The sequence below is a fragment of the Mobula birostris genome, chromosome 17 (assembly GCF_030028105.1).
Source record: "Mobula birostris isolate sMobBir1 chromosome 17, sMobBir1.hap1, whole genome shotgun sequence".
In the NCBI taxonomy this organism is placed as follows: Eukaryota; Metazoa; Chordata; class Chondrichthyes; order Myliobatiformes; family Myliobatidae; genus Mobula; species Mobula birostris.
In genome coordinates this window covers 38,424,887-38,444,359 of record NC_092386.1, presented here as the reverse complement: position 1 = coordinate 38,444,359, position 19,473 = coordinate 38,424,887, and the positions used below count along the sequence as shown (strand labels likewise).

The 19,473-nt window shown below is 38.0% G+C and overlaps 1 protein-coding gene across 3 annotated transcripts in view; it reads right to left on the bottom strand.

Annotated features, from left to right (window-relative positions):
- vps13a (vacuolar protein sorting 13 homolog A) overlaps window positions 1-19,473 on the bottom strand; it is a 300,950-nt gene that overhangs the window by 146,993 nt on the left and 134,484 nt on the right. For all 3 annotated transcript variants that reach the window (XM_072281554.1, XM_072281557.1, XM_072281556.1), the window contains exons 30-37: window positions 16,058-16,174; window positions 13,621-13,724; window positions 13,227-13,394; window positions 12,761-13,056; window positions 9,796-9,943; window positions 9,115-9,265; window positions 7,946-8,070; window positions 2,043-2,215 (exon numbers count right to left, since the gene is read on the bottom strand). In XM_072281554.1, coding sequence (XP_072137655.1) covers window positions 2,043-2,215; window positions 7,946-8,070; window positions 9,115-9,265; window positions 9,796-9,943; window positions 12,761-13,056; window positions 13,227-13,394; window positions 13,621-13,724; window positions 16,058-16,174 — 1,282 coding nt within the window. The remainder of the gene's footprint in view (window positions 1-2,042; window positions 2,216-7,945; window positions 8,071-9,114; window positions 9,266-9,795; window positions 9,944-12,760; window positions 13,057-13,226; window positions 13,395-13,620; window positions 13,725-16,057; window positions 16,175-19,473) is intronic.

Genomic DNA, 19,473 nt, shown 5'->3' with positions numbered 1-19,473 from the left:
TACTGCACATTTAACCTCGCGATAGACTGGCGACCTATCTTGGGGGGGGGAGGGGAGAGAAAAAGAGTCTTGTACTCAGTCACTTCATGCCAAGGAAACTGGCATAAGCACTGGCCTGATGAGCCTATAAGGCTCGGGACAGACTTTAACTTTTAACTTAACCACTGCATATTTATAGAAAACTATCAAAATTTTAGATGACATGCCAAATATTCACTAACTCCTAAGGAAGTCACCGCATTTACTTACTGGGTCCAAGGCAGGTCCTCTGAAATGATAGCACAAAAGAATTTAAAGTTGCTGACCCTTCATCTCCGATCCCCCGATAGGTCCATAAGCCAGTCCTTTGGTTTTCTCCTCCTGCTCAATCATCAGCTCTTTGGTCTTGCTGACACAGTAAGAGGTTGTTGTTGTTGTGCCACCACTCAGGCTGAATCAAAGGTGGTGACAAATCAGCATATAGGAGGGAGATTGAAAATCTGGCTATGACAGTGGTGTCATCGGCAAACTTATATATAACAGCATCCTATAGATGCTGCCTGGCCTGCTGTGTTCCACCAGCATTTTGTGTGTATGGCATTGGTGCTGTGTTTAGCCTCACAGTTCTAAGTATAGGGTGAGTAAAGTAACGGGCTAAACACAGCCTTGAAGTGCACCTGTGCTGATGGTGATCATGGAGATGGTTGTTGCCAATCTGGACTGACTGGGGTTTGCAAATGAGGAAATCAAGGATCCAGTTACACAAGGATATATTAAGGCCTAGGTCTTGAAGCTTATTGATTAGTTTTGAGGGGATGATCGTATTGAAAGCTGAGCTGTGGTCAATAAAGAGCATACTGATGTATGCATCTTCGATCCAAGTACATCATGATACTATTAACAATATATTTTCCTATTATATTTCTACGTCATACATCAATCCCAGAACCAGACCATCTGGGCTAGACTTTGAAGAGTCTTTGAAGCTCTCAGCGCTTTTCTTTCACACTTAACTAATAATATGCTACTCAATCTTCTATGTGTTATTTGGAGCCATGGAAAAAATTCTCTCTTCAAAATTAAACAATGGTTCACTTTGAAGCATTGCATAAAGTGCAATGCTGTAGGAAAAGTTGGCCTCATTGACAAGGAAGGCATATCCAGCAGAGATAAATTCAAACTTAAGTGGCAGAAATTCTTCAGTTATTTTTTAAGATTAGATGAGGGAACAATAGAAATCTGGGTAGCAGGGAAAATAATTCAGGGTTATCTTTTTTTAGGATATCCTGGAGTAATGTGCAACTTGCATTAAAACGATCAACAATTGGCAATGCATGGCTATATCGGAGACGTCAAATTATGGAAGAAAGAGCTGGTAGCAATAATTAATGAGAAGAGCGGATTAAGTATGGGTTATATAAGAAATGGAGCAACTTAAATTTAAGAGCAAGAAATATAGATAGAATATAAATATACAATCCAATTACCTCAGAGTAACAACAAAGCCAATACTATTGAAATGATGCTAAAATACAAATTAAATGTATTCAGGATATCTTGTGTCAGGAATTGACCACAAAATATCACTGAGCAGTTTATAAAGTGCTCAAATACAAATAAACTATGTTAACTTTTTATATGTACAAATTATTAGTTATTTTTTGTAAGAAAGCCAATCAACAAAATAGACATATTAAAACTTCAGTGGCTCTCTGCATTAATTTCTGGTCAGCTTGGACTCAACATTTTGCCCAAATATTGGCCAAAAGAAAATAAGGAAATAAATGTCAAATCACAATGCCCTTCACTCATACTCTCCGGAAATAAATTTTTGGAACATGCTTCAGATTGACACGTGAATGAGTGAAGTCTCTCCTTGCATGTTCCAGGTACTTACACTAGTTTTGAGTTCAGAAAGGAGGCCAAAGGCACGATCAGGAATTTTTGATAGTTAAACAGTTATGAGGAACATAAATGCAAAGTAACAATCATAATATTGCTTTGATAAATTACTTGACATTCAAAAAGTAAACAAACTAGAAGTGTATAAACAATACAAGTACCTTGATGTGGCTTTCTCTATTGCCATTCGTTTGTCATCTAGCATGCAGTTATAAAGTTTCACTTCAGCTTTCATGGAGCCATCAGATAACATCTTGACAGAAGTGGAAAACCTGTGTAACTTGAACTCTGCTAGTATGTCCTGCTCAGATCTCTGCTCTTTTGTAATATTCATCTGGTTTAATAGGGAAAACCAAGTACAACTTTATTGTATCATTTACTTCAAATAGTTATGGACATTCCCACCTCCCCAACCAAAAGTTAGGCATGTTTGAATCCACTGCCTGAAGAAATGTAGTCATGGAAAAGAACAATAGACAAAATGATATTGATTATAGCTCAGTCTTGTCAATTCAAATTTTTAAACTAATTTTAGGCTGCATTTATTTTCCCATCAACAAAATGTCAGAGTATTTACCATGCATTACAAGCTGACTCACTGGCTCTGCACACTGCTTGAAGCACCCACACAAGATCAAAACATACATCAGACTACTGTTTATTGATTATAGTTTGGCATTCAATACCATCATCCCTTCAGTATTAAACAAAGATCTAGACCTGGGCTTTTCCCTCTGCAAATAGATCAACTTCCTTAACAAAAGTGACAACTGACAATCAACAGAAGTGCACGTCAAAAATGCATGCTTAACTAACTTCTTCACTCTTATGACTCTCAAACCTACTCAAGACAACCCAAACAGCGTCTATAAACTGGCAGATAACATCACTGTTGGTAAAATTACACAGGGCAATGTAGACATGATAGGCATGGGGTTGGCTATTTCAGAAAAAGAGTCTGAATCAGGTTTAATATCACTAACATGTCATGAAAATTGTTAACTTAGCAGCAGCAGTACAATGCAATAAATGAAAATATAGAAAATAAATAAATTGAAAAATAGTTAAATTAAAAATAGAGCAAAAATAAAACTATTAAAAGTGAGGTAGCATTCATCGGTTCAATGTCCATTTAGGAATCAGATGGCAGAGGAGAAGCTGTTTCTGAACAACTGAGTGAGTGCCTTCAGGCTTGTGTCCCCCTTTCCTGATGATAACAATGAGAAGAGAGCATGTCCTGGGTGATGGGAACCCTTAATGATGGACACAGACTTTCTGAGACACCGCTCCTTGAAGATGTCCTGCATAGCACCCAATATGGAGCTGTCTAATTTTACGAATTTCTGGAGCTTCTTTCAATCCTGTGCAGTAGCACCACGCCCTCCATACAAGACAGTGATGCAGCCTGTCAGAATGCTCTCCATGGTACATCTGTAGTAGTTTGAGTGTCTTTGATGACAAGTCAAATTTCCTCAAACTTCTAATGAAATACAGCTGCTGTCTTGCTTTCTTTATAGGTATATTGATATGTTGGGACCAGGCTAGATCCTCAGAGAGCTTGACACCCAGGAACATGGAATTGTTCACTCTCCCTACTTCTGATCCATCCATGAGGATTGGTTTGTGATCCCTTGTCCTATCCTTCCTGAAGTCCACAGTCAGCTCTTTCGTCTTACTGATGATGAGTGCAAGGCTGTTGCTGTGACACCACTCCACTAGTTGGCATATCTCGCTCCTGTACACCCTCTCATCTCCAGAGAGTCTGCAAACAATGGTTGTATCATCAGCAAATTTATAGATGGCATTTCAGCCACACAGTCATGGGTATAGAGAGTGTAGAGCAGTGGGCAAAGCACACATCCATGAGGCGCTCCAATGTTGATCGTCAGCGAGGAGGAGTTATTAATATCAATTCGCACAGATTGTGGTCTTCCGGTTAGGAAGTCGAGGATCCAAATGCAGGAGGTACAGAGACGTAGGTTCCTTAACTTATCGATCAGGATTGTAGACATGGTGTTAAACACTGAGCTAAAGTCAACGAATAGCATCCTGACATTAGTGTTTGTATTGCCTAGGTGATCGAAGGCCATATGAAGAGCAATTGAGATTGCGTCTGCCATAGACCTACTATGGCGATAGGTAAATTGCAGTGGGTTCAGGTCCTTGCTGAGGCACAAGTTGATTCTGACCATGACAAACCTCCCAAAGCATTTCATTACTGTAGACATGAGTGCTACTGGATGATAGCCATTAAGGCAGTTAAAAAACTCGTCTTGGGCTATTTGACTGTTTTCAGCAAAACCAAGGAATTAATTGTGACTTTCAGGAAGGGAAAGTTGAGATTATATGCACAAATCCTCACGGAGAGGTTAGCGATGGAAAGGATGATCAGAGACAAGTTCCTGGCAAATATCTACAGACATACAGTGGAAAGCATTCTGACTGGTTGCATCACAACCTAGTATGGAGGCTCCAACAAATTGCTGGAGGCTGCAGAGGGTAGTAGACTCAGCCATTTCCACCACTGCCACCATAAATGTTCCTTCATTTTCTGAACTATAAAAGGCGAGATTCTCCTAGCAATTAAAGGGAATATCGCACAAACAAACTTACTAATACAAAGCAAACTAAATGAGAAGTGTAAGACAAAAGGAATAAAGAAGCCAAATTCCTCCCTCTGAAAAATCCATCACATATAGATAAGAGAAATGCCTTAGATAGAGAATAAACTAGGTAATAGGCTATATAATTTAAAAATTACATCACATGATTAATGTGCTAAAACTTAGCCAATAAAAAATTAGATGAGTGATAAACTATGTTTAGCTGCTATACCGCATCCTGCCAGTCAATGTGCAAAATACATTATTTTGTTAACAAGTACAAATCTTATAAAAAGTATTATTAAAAAAACAGCAGTTTCCAACAAGATCTTGAAAGTGTTAGTACGAATAGTATAATCAGAACAGATGTGACAGAGCTAGAGGAACAGGAAGGATGAACTGGGCTCCAAGTAGGAAGCTGGTGCAAGTAGGTGTCATCAAGATAACTGAAAGTTACGCAGTTTGTGATGACCAGTTGTAAATGTATTTCTTGATATGGAGGTAGAAAAGTTGGAAGAGGAAAGAGTCAAAATGGACAACATAAAATTGACAACAGGGGAAAATAGTTAAGAACAGAAGAAACTTCATTTTTTTCCCTCAAGTAGGAATCAGCACCAATAGTCTTCAATGTTAGAAAATAAGAGACAAGGAAGGAGAACAGAGTAGGACTGAAGCTCATGGTATGTTTCCTTGCAGCACTGAAAAGTAGTCAAATTTGATACATGATATTGACTAGTTTAGCTGCAATAAATAGAGGGAGACTGGTTTAAAGCCAACGAGTCATGGGTTTAAAATTCAAAACAAAGATACTTGTGGCATGTGAGGAACTGTGTTTTTAACCCTCCATGCAAAGGGTAGTCATGATCGAGAACTTGTCATCTGCAAGGATGTGGAAACACAACCAGGACTCGGATATTTAAGAGAAACCAATTGCAAGGCTACAGGGAAAGATTGCAGAATGAGACTAATAAAGGGCCTTCAAAGATTTTGTGAGCAAAAAAAAAAAAGCTTCTTTCAGTGCTGTAAAACCAAGAACAGGAAGCAGAGGAGTTTTTCAAGCTTGCTTTGCTTTTTAATAAGGTCATGGCTGCCCTGTTCTCTGGTCTCAAGTCAGCTTTCAAGAACAATTCTCATAACCCTTAATTCCCTTTGCTTGAAAAATGTTTCAGCCTTGGAAGTGTTTAGGAACAAAAGAACCATAGCTCAATGCAGTACAGAAATCCAAAAGATTCACAACCCTTAAATCTGTTTACATTATACTTAAATTACACATGCCTGTGCCTCAATATAGACTTCGATTCACCCCGCCCTACAACTCACTAACTTGAAAAAGACTTGTCTGTTCCTCCACCATCTATTAACTAATTCTCTTAACATTGATTTTTTGAATCCTAATCTTGTGTAGTCATCATTCTCACTTCATTATCTTCTGGAAATCCCAATATGCACTATCCATTGTTTCACTTTTATCTATTCTCATTTTAGATTCTCAAAGAAAAAACTAAATATTGACCAGCATGATTTCATTTTCCTTTGCTGATTTCAAAAATATTGTCATTCCATTTTTCTTCCCTACCTTATTATTTTTCTAGACCATCTAGTTGTAAGTTGTATTAAATTCCAAAACTACTCCTTTCAACCACCTGCTATTTCTGCTTCCTTAAGAGCCAATCATGCAACTTGTGACTATGGTTTCCTCTGGGTGCTCCTATTTCCTCTCACATTCCAAAAAGACATGGATTAGTAGGTTAAATTGGTTTCATGGGTATAATTGGTTTGCATGAGCTCATTGTCTGGAAGGGCCTGTTAGTGTGCCACATATCTAAATAAATAAAAATTAAACCTATATTCTATTTTTAAAAACTACAGCTCTAAAAATTCAAAACCTACCCAATTCCCATTGAAAGGCTTGCTTCCACCATCCTTTTCAGCATCAAATTCCAGATGCTGCCCTCATCCAGATCTCCCTCATTTCCCATACATCTGCATTCACCTCATCTTCTCACTGTCATAACAAGTATAGGGTTCCCCTTGTCCTTAACAATTCAAGAGACTCATATCTAGCACATCATTCTCCGTAACATTCACATTTCCAATAGGATTAACCACTAACCACGTCTTTCCCTTCATTCGCCCCCCCCCACCCCACCTCCACTTTCCATAAGGATTGGCTCTACATGACTCCCTCATTCATTCGTCCCTCCTCACTGATCTCTCTCCTGGTATTTAATCCTGAAAGTGTGACAAGTGCTGCACCTCCTCCCTCACCACTATTCAGGGCCTCAAACAATCCTTCCTTCCATGTGAGGTAACACTTCACCTGTGAGTCTATTAAGGTCATCTAATACATTTGGAGTGCCTAGTGTGGCCTTTGCTACATCAGTGAGACCTGACACAGTTTGGGGAGGAGGGTGGGGTGGCAGCTTTGTCGGTTTAAAATCAGCAAAGGAAAGTGAAATCACGCTCGACAATTTTAAACTTTTTTTTCTTAGATCAAAGAGAAGCAGGATCTCCTGGTGGCTCTCCATTGCAATTCAATTTCCTGTCCCCAATTCTGACATGTCTGTCCATGGTCTACTACTGAGGAGGCCAAATTCAGATTGGAGGAGCAACACCTCATTTCCATCTGATGGAATGACCACTGATTTTTTCAACCTCCTGTAGTTTCTCTTTTCCCTTTCCCCATTCTGGTTACCCTTTCACCCTTTTCCAGGGGGAAATGGTTAACATGAAGGGGGTTAATTTCAAGGTTATTGAAGGATGGGGAGTGTGATGTCAGAATTTTTTTTTGTTAATACAGAGTGAGGAATGCATGGAACATGCTGCCAGGAGTGATGGTTGATGCAGATACACCAGATACATTACAGACATTTTAGAGACTCCGTCATGGGTGATAAAAAAAAAAATGGAGGGCTATGCGAGAGAGAAGGGTTAGACTGATCTTAGAGTAGGTTAAAATATTGACACAATGTTGTGGGCTGAAGATCTTAAACGGTGCTGGAATATTCAATGTTCTAAGTTATGAGCTACAAGCAAGGGAAAATGCCTATTTTTTCTCTGCAACTCTGCAGTCCCCGAGGGTCTTAAAAGTACACCAACACCTATACCAAAGAAATCTTAATATTTGGCACTTAGCTACAATATTCAGGACTGTGCTATGTTAAGGATTTTCCAGCTCCAGATGCTGAAGCCTTATTTGTTAAGTACTGATCATAACAAATCAAATCTCTAAAAACACATCTCTTTAGTAACTATTTAACAGGAGACATAAAACCATTACTTCACAAACTATGAGATTACTTAAAAACTAAATTTTATTTTGGTTATGAAAAGTATGTATTTTGCTCACAAATTGCATTCCAAGACTGGAGCCATTAAATAAATTCAGGAATATATGTTCAGATTTAAAAATTTTATTTGCAGACATTAAAATATTGCCAATACAAAAAAAAATGTAGTACCGGGTTTAAAGGTTGACCGTAGAGGATTAAAGAAAGCTCATCCAAACTAAAATCCAACTTCAATGTTGTCTTAAATTTCACAGGTTTTTGTGGTTCCACAACAGCAGCAGTTACCACAGTTCTTCCTAGGAGAAAAATAATTGTGACAGCACATATTGCTTTGGCTTTCCATAGCGATCTGATAGCTCCAATTAGAAGTAAAGTGATGTTAGGAATCACAAGAGAAAGCAGAGATGCTGAGCAATTATGGCTAAGTATCACAAATTCAATAGCCTTGTCGTCAGTACTCATCTGCTGGTCCTTCCCATCTTTGAGGATAGTGACGTTCTTGGAGCAGTCTCCCATAAATTATTTCAGCATCCTTCATGCTTTACAATGAGATTTAGCAATATTCTAGAGTTAAGACTGTAACTATTTGTTGTGAGAATGATTAGTTCTATTTATTGAATGTTGTGCCAATTTAGAATTCACATTTCTACATTTGTTCTGTTGGTTAAAAAAAAACTCACTCTTTACTTTGAGAATTAAAGGAAGAGTCCAAGCGAAAGATTTAGTTATAATTTATAGATAGTATGTACTGTAGGTCATTTAAATAATTTAACACTGTTCTGCAAGAAAGTCCCAAGAACACACAAGATAAAAGAAAATAATCTAAAAATACAAGAGATCCATCAGCAAGGGTTCATGAGTTAGGCACAAGTAATGATCCATATATTTTATTCAATCCCTGGTTAGTTAGGGATAGCCAATGCATCAGCTATGGTTTGGAGGACTGAGAAACTACTGGGTCCAAGACTATTTCAATTGACCTATTTTAGTACATTATTTGTAATTTAACTGAGTAAAATCATCTCTTTTTATCCTAAGCAGGTGACTTAAACCAGTATGAATGTGGTGGTTTCTAAGTCTAAAGGTATACAAGTTCTTAATAAGGGGAAAACACAAGGATAAAGCAATTAAAATATCATAGTATAAAGATCATATGGAATAAAGGTAAGTGTGGTGAATCATTAACTAACATTTCTATTACAGATGCTAAATTATTAACTATTTCTGGTGTTTGTAAATACCTGTTGGAAAATGAGAGTAATTCATTCTAAGGGTTCCAATCAAGGATCAAAGAAAATTGAAGTGCTACTTCAACAGCAACATAATAATAAATAACAAACCTGCAGAATTTTGCGAAGGACTTCCTTTCTCATTGCCCGAATGATCTCTCCTTTTATCACTTTGTGCAGCCACAGAGTCAACTGAATTATCACCCAAATTTTCATTGAGAGTCTTCAATATAATGATCAGATCATCTTGGCTGAGTACAACCTATGAAAATATATAAAATATTTGTTGTTCTTTTTTCCAAATACATGTTATTTACAAAGGGCAAATTACCTAAGAGTATTATTAAAACATTCCTTCAATACAAAGACAATACTCATATCTCATTTACGTGCAGAATAATAGTAGCGATATTTTGTATTAAGCATACATATTATTAATTTTTCTAAAGAAAATGTGCATCTGAATTAGTATCATTCATATATAATTTTCGATATGATGAGTTGTTATTTTACTAAAGTTGTAAAATGATAACTTTCTTTAAATGATTACAGCAAAATCAATAAGAAAATTGCACTATGCTGTTCTCCAAAAATAAGGCTGTATGGAAAATACAATTAGTGTTGTAGAATCAAACTGCAGAGCATATCAAAGAAGAAAACGTCTAGCTAAGTATTAGACGACTAAGAAAATAATTTAATATAAAAATAGAAATGTATTCATATTTTCAGACTGCTGGTAATTTGTGTTACATTATGAAATCTAGCTAAACTTTTCAATATAAATATACTTACATGCAGAGGTTTTAAGCTTCCAAGAATTTTAATATCTGGAATTTCATGGTACCAATCTGCAGCTAAGTTACGCTCAACAACAACTTCCAGGTTAACAGGCTGAAGCAATGAAATTTCAGAGAGAAAAATCCCATCCACATACATTGTCCTGATAAATTTGGAATGTTCAGAAAGAGAAATGAAACCAGTCTGCTCTTAAAATTATGTAACAGATTATATTAGTACCATGCAGTTATCTTTAGATTTCCTGAATATCATAAATCTTTCCATGACATCCATGAATTATCCTATTCAATATTGACTTCAACCAAAGTAAGCCACAGCAACAATTCCAGTTCCTAAAGCATATTGCTTAATTTAAAATTAGGCTAGTCAGGGACATGGGATTCAAAAGGACATTGCTTTGTGGATCCAGAACTGGCTTGCCCATAAAAGGCAAAGAGTGGTTGTAGACGGGTCATATTCTGAATGGAGGTTGCTGACTAGTGGTGTGCCTCAGGGATCTGTTCTGGGACCCTGACTCTTCATGATTTTTATAAATGACCCCTGGATGAGGAAGTGGAGGGATGGGTTAGTAAGTTTGCTGATGACACAAAGATTGGGGGTGTTGCGGATAGTGTGGAGGGCTGTCAAAAGTTACAGCAGACGCAAAACTGGGCTGAGAAGTGGCAGATGGAGTTCAACACAGATAAGTGTGAAGTGGTTCATTTTGGTAGGTCAAATATGATGGCAGAATATAGTATTAATGGTAAGATTCTGGCAGTGTGGAGGATCAGAGGGATCTTGGGGTCCGAGTCCATTGGACGCTCAAAGCAGCTGCGCAGGTTGGCTCTGTGGTTAAGGCGGCATATGGTGTATTGGCCTTCATTAATCGTGAAACTGAATTTAGGAGACGAGAGGTGATGTTGCAGCTATATAGGACCCTGGTCAGACCCCACTTGGAGTACTGTGCTCAGTTCTGGTCGCCTCACTACAGGAAGGATGTGGAAACCATAGAAAGGGTGCAGAGGAGATTTACAAGGATGTTGCCTGGATTGGGGAGCATGCCTTATGAAGACAGGTTGAGTGAACTCAACCTTTTTTCCTTGGAGCGACAGAGGATGAGAGGTGACCTGATAGAGGTGTATAAGATGATAAGAGACATTGATCGTGTGGATAGTCAGAGGCTTTTTCCTAGGTCTGAAATGGCTGCCACAAGAGGGCACAGGTTTAAGGTGATTGGGAGTAGGTACAGAGGAGATGTCAGGGATAAGTTGTTTTTTTTACGCAGTGGTGAGTGTGTGGAATGGGCTGCTAGCAATGGTGGTGGAGGCGGATACGATAGGGTCTTTTAAGAGACTTTTGGATAGGTACATGGAGCTTAGTAAAATAGAGGGCTATGGCTAACCCTAGTAATTTCTAAGGTAGGGACATGTTTGGCACAACTTTGTGGGCCGAAGGGCCTGTATTGTGCTGTAGGTTTTCTATGCTTCTATGTAAAAGCAGAAGTAACTGTCTAAACAAAGGATGGACGGGCAGTAGTTAGTGTAGAATAGGCATTTAGGAATGCAAATTTATTTTCCCCCAATACGATACTACAAAACTGGAGACTCCCATATAATCCTAATCATTTTATGACAGTACCTAAGGCACAGTAAGGCTCATCTTCAAGCTTATCCACTCAACTGAAATTTGTTTTCAACATTTTCTATAAAATGAAAGCCAAAATCTTGCCAATTACAAGTTGCATAATAAAACAAATATAAAACAGAAGTACTGGAGGACTCAGCAGGTCAAGCAGCATCTATAGAAAAGAGTAAAGAGTTGACATTTTGGGCCTGAAATGGTGACTGTTAACAAAATGCTGCAATCATGAGAACATATTGTAGAGCATTGCACCTCAGAAAAAAAATTAAAGATAACCAGGCAAAGTAAAACTGTTAACAGAAATGATGCTCATTTTTACAGAAATTCTTTGAAGTAGTTCCATGTACTGTGAAAGGAAGAGAACCTAGGAGTGCACAATATTTAGAAGGTCCTTGATAAGGTATTACAAAGGTCATTGTGGAAAATACGATATCAGTTTCAAGACATGGTCTTTCAATACAAACATAAATGCTAATATACTGGCATGAATTGAACATTGGTCAGCAATAAAACAGTGGGCAGAAACACATCTTTCCAAGCAAAGAGAAAGATTTCATAAATGGTACACCACAGTGATTGGTACCGGGGCCTCAACATTATACAATTTATAGAAACCGCTTGGATGAAGATACCAAAAGGTATAATTGCTAAATTTAATAACAGAAAGATAAATGGGAAAGAAAGCTTGGAAGAGGATGAAAGTAATCTATAAAGGAATACAAACAGGGAAAGTGTATGGGCAAAAATCTAGTAAAAAGCAAAAATACCTGTTTTGGCAGGAAAAAGTTGTACATTAACTCTGTCGTATTCTGGGTATCCTGATGCATGATACACAATAGCAGGAACAATAAATAATTGAGAAACTTAACAGAATGCTTCTGCTCATGCAATATAAAAATAGGAAGGTCATGAGCATTAATGTAGGGATTAGAGAGACCATGTCTTTGACTACTGATCTCCTTGTACGAGGAAACAATGAAAATAGTCCACATTAGGTTGATGAGACTGATACTTGGGAATAGACAAGCAGTATTGTGACAAAAGTTTGAATAGGCTAGAGTTACATCTGGTAGAATTTAGACCAGCTACAGGGGACATGGATATCATCAAAAGGGCTCTTAATGATATTGTAATATAATATTGTAACAGTGATAATCAAAAATATTTCATTGGATGATGTCAGCAATTTTGCATCTTAAAGCAATGTAAACATAACCAATTGTAATTGTTTATTTGATGTACAAGTAATGAAACAAAAGGAGAAATGAGATATTAATGATAATTATGAGAAGGAGGTAGTGATTGTATGATATATTATGAATATTCTATAAATCTGTACCTGTATAATTTCAGCTCACGTAGCCATATTTTCATGGAATCAATGACTGGTGGCAAATTGTTCTGAGCTTTTTGTTTAATCATTGAGAAATTGTTCTGTATAATAATAACACCAAAATCTGCAACAACAACATTTTCAGAAATAGGAGACTGCGGAACAACAACTACAGGTGCATTGATTTGAATATCCAGTGACATTCTGGTGCTCCGTTCTGCAAGATCCTTCACTCCAGAAGCAGCTTGGGCAGTTGCCTCAGTCACAGCTTCCCTGGCAGTTTGGAAAGTATTCATGAAGGCCTTTTCAAAAGAAAAGTACAATACAATATTGTCAACAGCAGAAACAACATGCATAATACAAAAAAATTCAAATGATACACTCTTTCAATGAAAACAAGACAGTTTCAAACAATGAAAATGGTGTACAACAGAATTCTATATAGCTTTTAATAAACACAGAACTTCCTTACCAATAATGAAGAGACAAATTTTTTCACAAAGATGACCTGAATACAGCCAACAGTCAATTTAATAGAATTATCAACCACATTCAGATCAGTATAGGCAGCACCTTCTGTAGCATCCATGTAAGAAGTCATTTTAAAGCTGAAGACCTCTTTTCCAGTAAGGGATACAGCCTTAAAATTAAATAAAAATTAAAGTGGTTTTAAGATTTGTAGTATTAGGCAGAAGTATCAAAATAGCCCAACTAGTTAAGACCCCAAATACTGTCCATCCTATTTTTTTTAAAAAAACAAATCTGATCCAATATTCAAAATCGATAAATAGATGCATAACATAGCTGCCTGGTCTTTCAATAACAAAGTGAATAAGTACAGTTTAATACGGAGCATTTTGAAATACCTTCTTGTATGGTGCATTTTCTTCAGCATCCAAAACAACAATATTCTTTAGTTTTGTTGTTATTTCAGTAGATGCCTTCCTCAAAACCACCACAGCGTCAAGACCTACCCAAGCACATTTAAAATTTTACAAGATTAAGTGAAAATGGTAAAGTATTTTTTGCACAATAGATACACTCATTAATATCTGAGAATGACAGAAGAATAAAAGAGATTAGGATGTTCCCTTATCCATTAAGATAATATCCATGTGCCCTGCACTCCAGTTGCTGTAACAGCCAGGATCTCCCAGTAGTCATACATTTTAATTCCACTTTCCACTTTCACATCGACACATTTGTCCACAGCCTCCTTTACTGCCAAGTTCAGGCTGGATGCAGATTAAAGTAATCGTACTTTATATTGCCCCTTAATTGCCTTTGACCTGATGACATGAATATTGACTTTTCTAATTTATGTTTAACTACCCCCTTCATCTTCCCATATCCTACTGGCGCCCTTTATTTGTCAATCACCCACACATTTCTCCTTCTGGTTCCCCTCATCTCCTCTTTATTCCATGGTCCACTGTCCTCTCCTAATACATTCCATCTTCCACCTATAACCACCCAGCTCTTAAAGCAATCCCACTTTCTCCCTCTTCCAGCTGCCTATCTTCTCCCCTCACCTGGATTCATCTATTACCCATCAGCTTTTGCTCCAACCTCACCTCCCCCTGAACAACTTTCAATAATGGCCATCTCCCTTCTATCTTCTCAGTCCAAAAGAAGGGTCTCAACCCAAAACAGTGACTGTCCATTTCCCTCCATTGATCCTCCAGCATTGAGTGTGTTAATCTTATCACTGAAGTTCTAAAATTTGAGCTAAGACTAAACAAGCAGCATTGTCTAGCTAGATGATTATAAAGATATGGGATTTGTGACTATTGTATTTGTATACCTAATCTGGTTAAATTCCCATGAATTAGAATCACTGAAATTTGTTTTGTGACAGCAGTACAGAGCAAAGACAAAGGAATAATGAGGTTATCTTCATGGACCACTCATAAATCTGCTGGAGAAGTGGATGCTGAATTGTTCCGTGTGGGTCTTCATGCTCCCATACCACCTCCTTGACAAAAGTAATGAGAAGAGGGCATGGCGCAGATAGTGAAGGTTCTTAATGATGGATGCCTCCTTCTTGAGGCACCATCTCTTGGAAATGTCCTTCATGGTGGGGAGGGTTGTGCCCATTTAGATAACCTGAGTCCTTTTGAGAACTAACTACAACTTCCATGGACCTAAATTCAATTCTATTGCTTGAATATACAATGTAAATTGAGCAGGATTTGCATCATTGGGCACAAATCATGAAGGGAGCATGCTAGCAACTCTACATTCTGAGCAGTTTAGGAAGATCTGGCATGGACAAAGACACTACCAAACTTCTACAGATAGGTACAGTGGAAAGCATTCTGACTGGTTGCATTACAACCTGATATGGAAATTCCAATGTGCAGGAACAGAAGAGGCTACAGAGTGGTGGACTCAGCCAGTTGTATCATAGGTACAGCTCTCTCCATCAAGGACATTACCAAGAGACAATGTCACAGGAAGGTGATATCCATTATTACAGACTCCCATTGTTCGGCCCATGCCCTCTTCTCATTGTTGCCACTTGTCAGGAGACAAGTACAGGAGCTTGAAGATCCCCAAAGCAAAGTTCTTCCCCAGTGCCACTCAAAAAACACTAACACTAACTTGGACAATGGTTCTGTTTGCTTTCCTTCAAATTGCACAATTTCATTATGCTTATTTTATTGTGCAACCTTATACAATTTAAATGTTTGTTAATTTGTTTATTATGTGTGTAATTTACTGTGCTGCTGTTGCAAAAGGCTAATTTTCATGGCACTTATACCCTGCTCAGTACAATACATTTGAACCTACATTAACAAATAAGTTGTTTTTAGAATAAGGCACTATAAAACAACTTAAATGTATCGGTGCACACTTCAGAAGTAGATAGCAAACTAGTAGAACAAAACGATGACATTTGTTGAAGGCCCAATTAAAGGCACATTTCTGAAGGACTTCAGAAATCTTTAATTAAGCCCTTGACCTCTGCTACATCCCATCTGCACTCCTCTGAATGAAAACAGCAGAAAAATCATTAATTTCCCACTATGACCACCTATGTTCTGATATTTCCATTCACCCATTTAAGTCCCTTAAAAAGTTTATTTGTAATAATTATCTTTTCTAGATCCCTGATGGGTATCAATATTCAAAAGCTGCAACTGAGTCTTAAAATTCTAAACCAATAAATATGTTAAATATAAGTTGCAATATAACACACTACGGACTTTGCACTGAACCTTAAAGGAAATCTAATTTACCTCTTACAATTCTAAATATATGATCTGTATTTATCATGAAAATGTTATTAAGGTTACTTACCTTCAATGCTTACTTCTGCAATTCTTTTCCTTTGATCACTGATGAAAACTCTCAGAAGTGCCAATTCTGCATAACTATGAATGCTGATCATATCTTCATATGTTGATTTTTTAGAAGCTACAAGGAAGCAGAACATAAGAAGCAGAATGCAATATAAACAATGCAAAACAAAAAAAAATTCAATACATAACCTAGAAGTAACATGGGCACAGTGACAACAAAAAAATAAGATCAACAGAATAAGGAGCAACTGATATGATCTATAATCTCAAATGGAGGATGGGATATAATGAGGAGATATATTTGTGCCACACTTATCAAACTTAAGGAGATGAAATCTTGTGAGACAAGATAATTTTTACATAAATCTTCAGTGCGTGGATGTGGCTTCTTGGAAAATATAATTTTGAAACCGCAACAAAGAACAGAGACAAGAAAAATAATATTTTTCTCTAAGATGCTTTCTGGAATATAGGAAGCAATTAGTGATAGAATAAAATACACATAACAGAATCATTCAAAATGAACCAAGCTATAATACAGTTACAATCAATTTCCAATTTTACTTCATTGTCTTTGATCAAAGTACAGCAAGGCACAGTTTTAGCTGATAACTCATTTATGGCTGGTAGCTGGTAAACTAAAGGAAATTTAAATTGTCAGTATTTCAGTAGATCTTACTTTCATTATGAATGCTCTCATTGGCTCTAGAGGTCCCAAATTAACTTTGGACAAGCCCATCTCCAACATTCATTTTAATCGCCATTTCATTGTATCAGAAATTCATTGTTAATTGTTCTCAAGCTTTTAGCTTGAATCTCGCTTATTTGTTAAAAATGCGCAAATGCTTCACATAACCTCTACGAACAGTTCAGTTCCTTTGACAACTCAATGGGATCGCTTTTACTTGTCTGAACTATAGCCTTAACTCCCTGAAAAGCATCAATTCCCATCCCAATATCTTCTGAGTTCCCCATGGAAGTTAAGCATTTTTGTTTTATATTATTTCTTATGTTCTCTATTACGAAAATGACCCCTATACCACTGACATCAGTTTATCTACTATTGAAATCTTCACTACTTTCTCAATTCCAAATGTGAACACTTCAGTGTTATGGTGGCTGGTCTGCCATCTTCCATCCTCAAGTCATTAGTTCATCCAAAAACTGCCATATTTCTGTGCAGTAATTCCTGCATATATATTCCCTCCAAATCTAAGACTTCCCCCAATCTTGTTGAGCCAAACTACAATGCCTTGTTATGATTTAACCCAAGAGTACAAAGGAAAAGTGGAAGTTACTTGTAATTGCATTATATTTGGTTCCATCATATCCTCTTCAAATCTCTTCTCCTTTACCTTAAACCTATGTCTAGTTTTATCAGAGAGACCTTCCTGATCCATAGAGGGCATAGATACTGGTATGCACTGCCTGAATCATTACCAGTAGCTGGGTTACTGACAGCGTTTAAGAAGTGTCCAATTGAGCATTTGAATCACATTGGCACAGAGGACTATAGACCAAGTGCTAGATGTTCACAATAATCTGTAAGAGTCCAGTGCACTCTGGTTGACCTGGACGAACTGGGCAGAACAGTCAATTTCCATGCTGTACAATTCTATAATTCTCTATGATATTAACTTGCAACCAACTAGCAATTACACTTCTTGTTTAAATATAACCCAAACTCATGAAAATCGGGATACATTTCAGCCCAGAATTTGTCATTATAGTTATGTAACATATTATCAATGCACTGCCCTCTCTGGTTGCACATCTAGAGCTGTAAACTTCATTATGCTACTGAATTAATGCTTATGGATTGTTTAACATAGAACGTCCTTTAAAAGCTACACTCAGTGACCATTTTATTAGGTTCAAGCTGACAGGAATAAAATAACCACTGAGTATGTTCGTGGTCTTGTTGCTTTCGCCCATCTACTTCAAGGTTGAATGCACTGTGTATTCAGAGATGCAATTCTGCACACCACTGTTGTAAGATGTGGTTATCTGAGTTACTGTCACTATCCTGTCAGCTTGAACCAGTCTGGCCATTTTGCTTTGACCTCTCTCATTAACAAAACATTTTTGCTCACAGAATTGCTGCTCACTGGATGTTTTTTGTTCAGATATAATCAAGTAGAAACTGCATTGTGCAAAGATTACAGGTTATACACAAAATGCTGCAGGAACTCAGCAGGGCAGGTATCTATGGAAAACAGTACGGTCAACATTTTGGAAGAAGGCCCTTCATCATGACTGGAGAAAAAGAGATGAGGAGTCAGAGTTAGAAAGTGGGGGGAGGGGAGGCAGAAACACAGGTGATAGGTGAAACTGGTAGGGGAAGGGGTGAAGTAAAGACTAGGAAAGTTGATTGGTAAAAGAGATTGGAGAAGTGGAAATCTAATAGGAAAGGACAGAAGGTCATGGGAGAAAGAAAAGGGGGAGGAGCACCAGATGGAGACAATGGACAAGCAAGGAGATAAGGTGAGAGAGGGAAAAGGGGATGGAGAATGGTGAAGATGGGGGGGGGGGGGCGGCTAGAAGGCATTACAGGCAGTTCAAGAAATCAATGTTCATGCCATCAGGCATCTGGGAGACCATTTCGCTGAACACCTATGCTCTGTCCGCCAGAGAAAGCAGGATCTCCCAGTGGCCACACATTTTAATTCCACGACCCATTCCCATTCTGATATGTCTATCCATGGCTTCCTCTACTGTCAAAATGGAGCCACACTCCAGCTGGAGGAACACCACCTTATATTCCATCTGGGTAGCCTCCAATCTGATGGCATGAACACTGAATTCTCTAACTTCTGTTAATGCCCCTCCTCCCCTTCATACCCCATCCCTTATTTATTTATTATTATTTTTCCCCTTTTTTTCCTCTCTCTTTTTCTTCCTCTGTCCCTCTCACTATAACTCCTTGCCTGCTCTCTATCCTCTGGGCTCCCCTCTCCCTTTCTTTCTCCCTAGGCTTCCCGTCCCATGATACTCTCCCTTCTCCAGCTCTGTATCCCTTTTGCCAATCAACTTTCCAGCTCTTAGCTCCATCCCTCTCCCTCCTGTCTTCTCCTATCATTTCGGATTTCCCTCTTCCCCCCCCCACTTTCAAATCTCTTACTATCTCTTCTTTCAGTTAGTCCTGACGAAGGGTCTCAGTCCGAAACATCGACTGTACCTCTTCCTATAGATGCTGCCTGGCCTGCTACGTTCACCAGCATTTTTTGTGTGTGTTGCTTGAATTTCCAGCATCTGCAGATTTCATGTTTGCGTTCATGCCATCAGGTTGGAAGTGACCCAGACGGAATATACGGTGTTGCTCCTCCAGCCTGTGTGTGGCCTCATCGCGGCAGTAGAGGAGGCCATGGATGGGCATGTCGGAATGGGAAGTGGAATTAAAATGGATGGCCACTG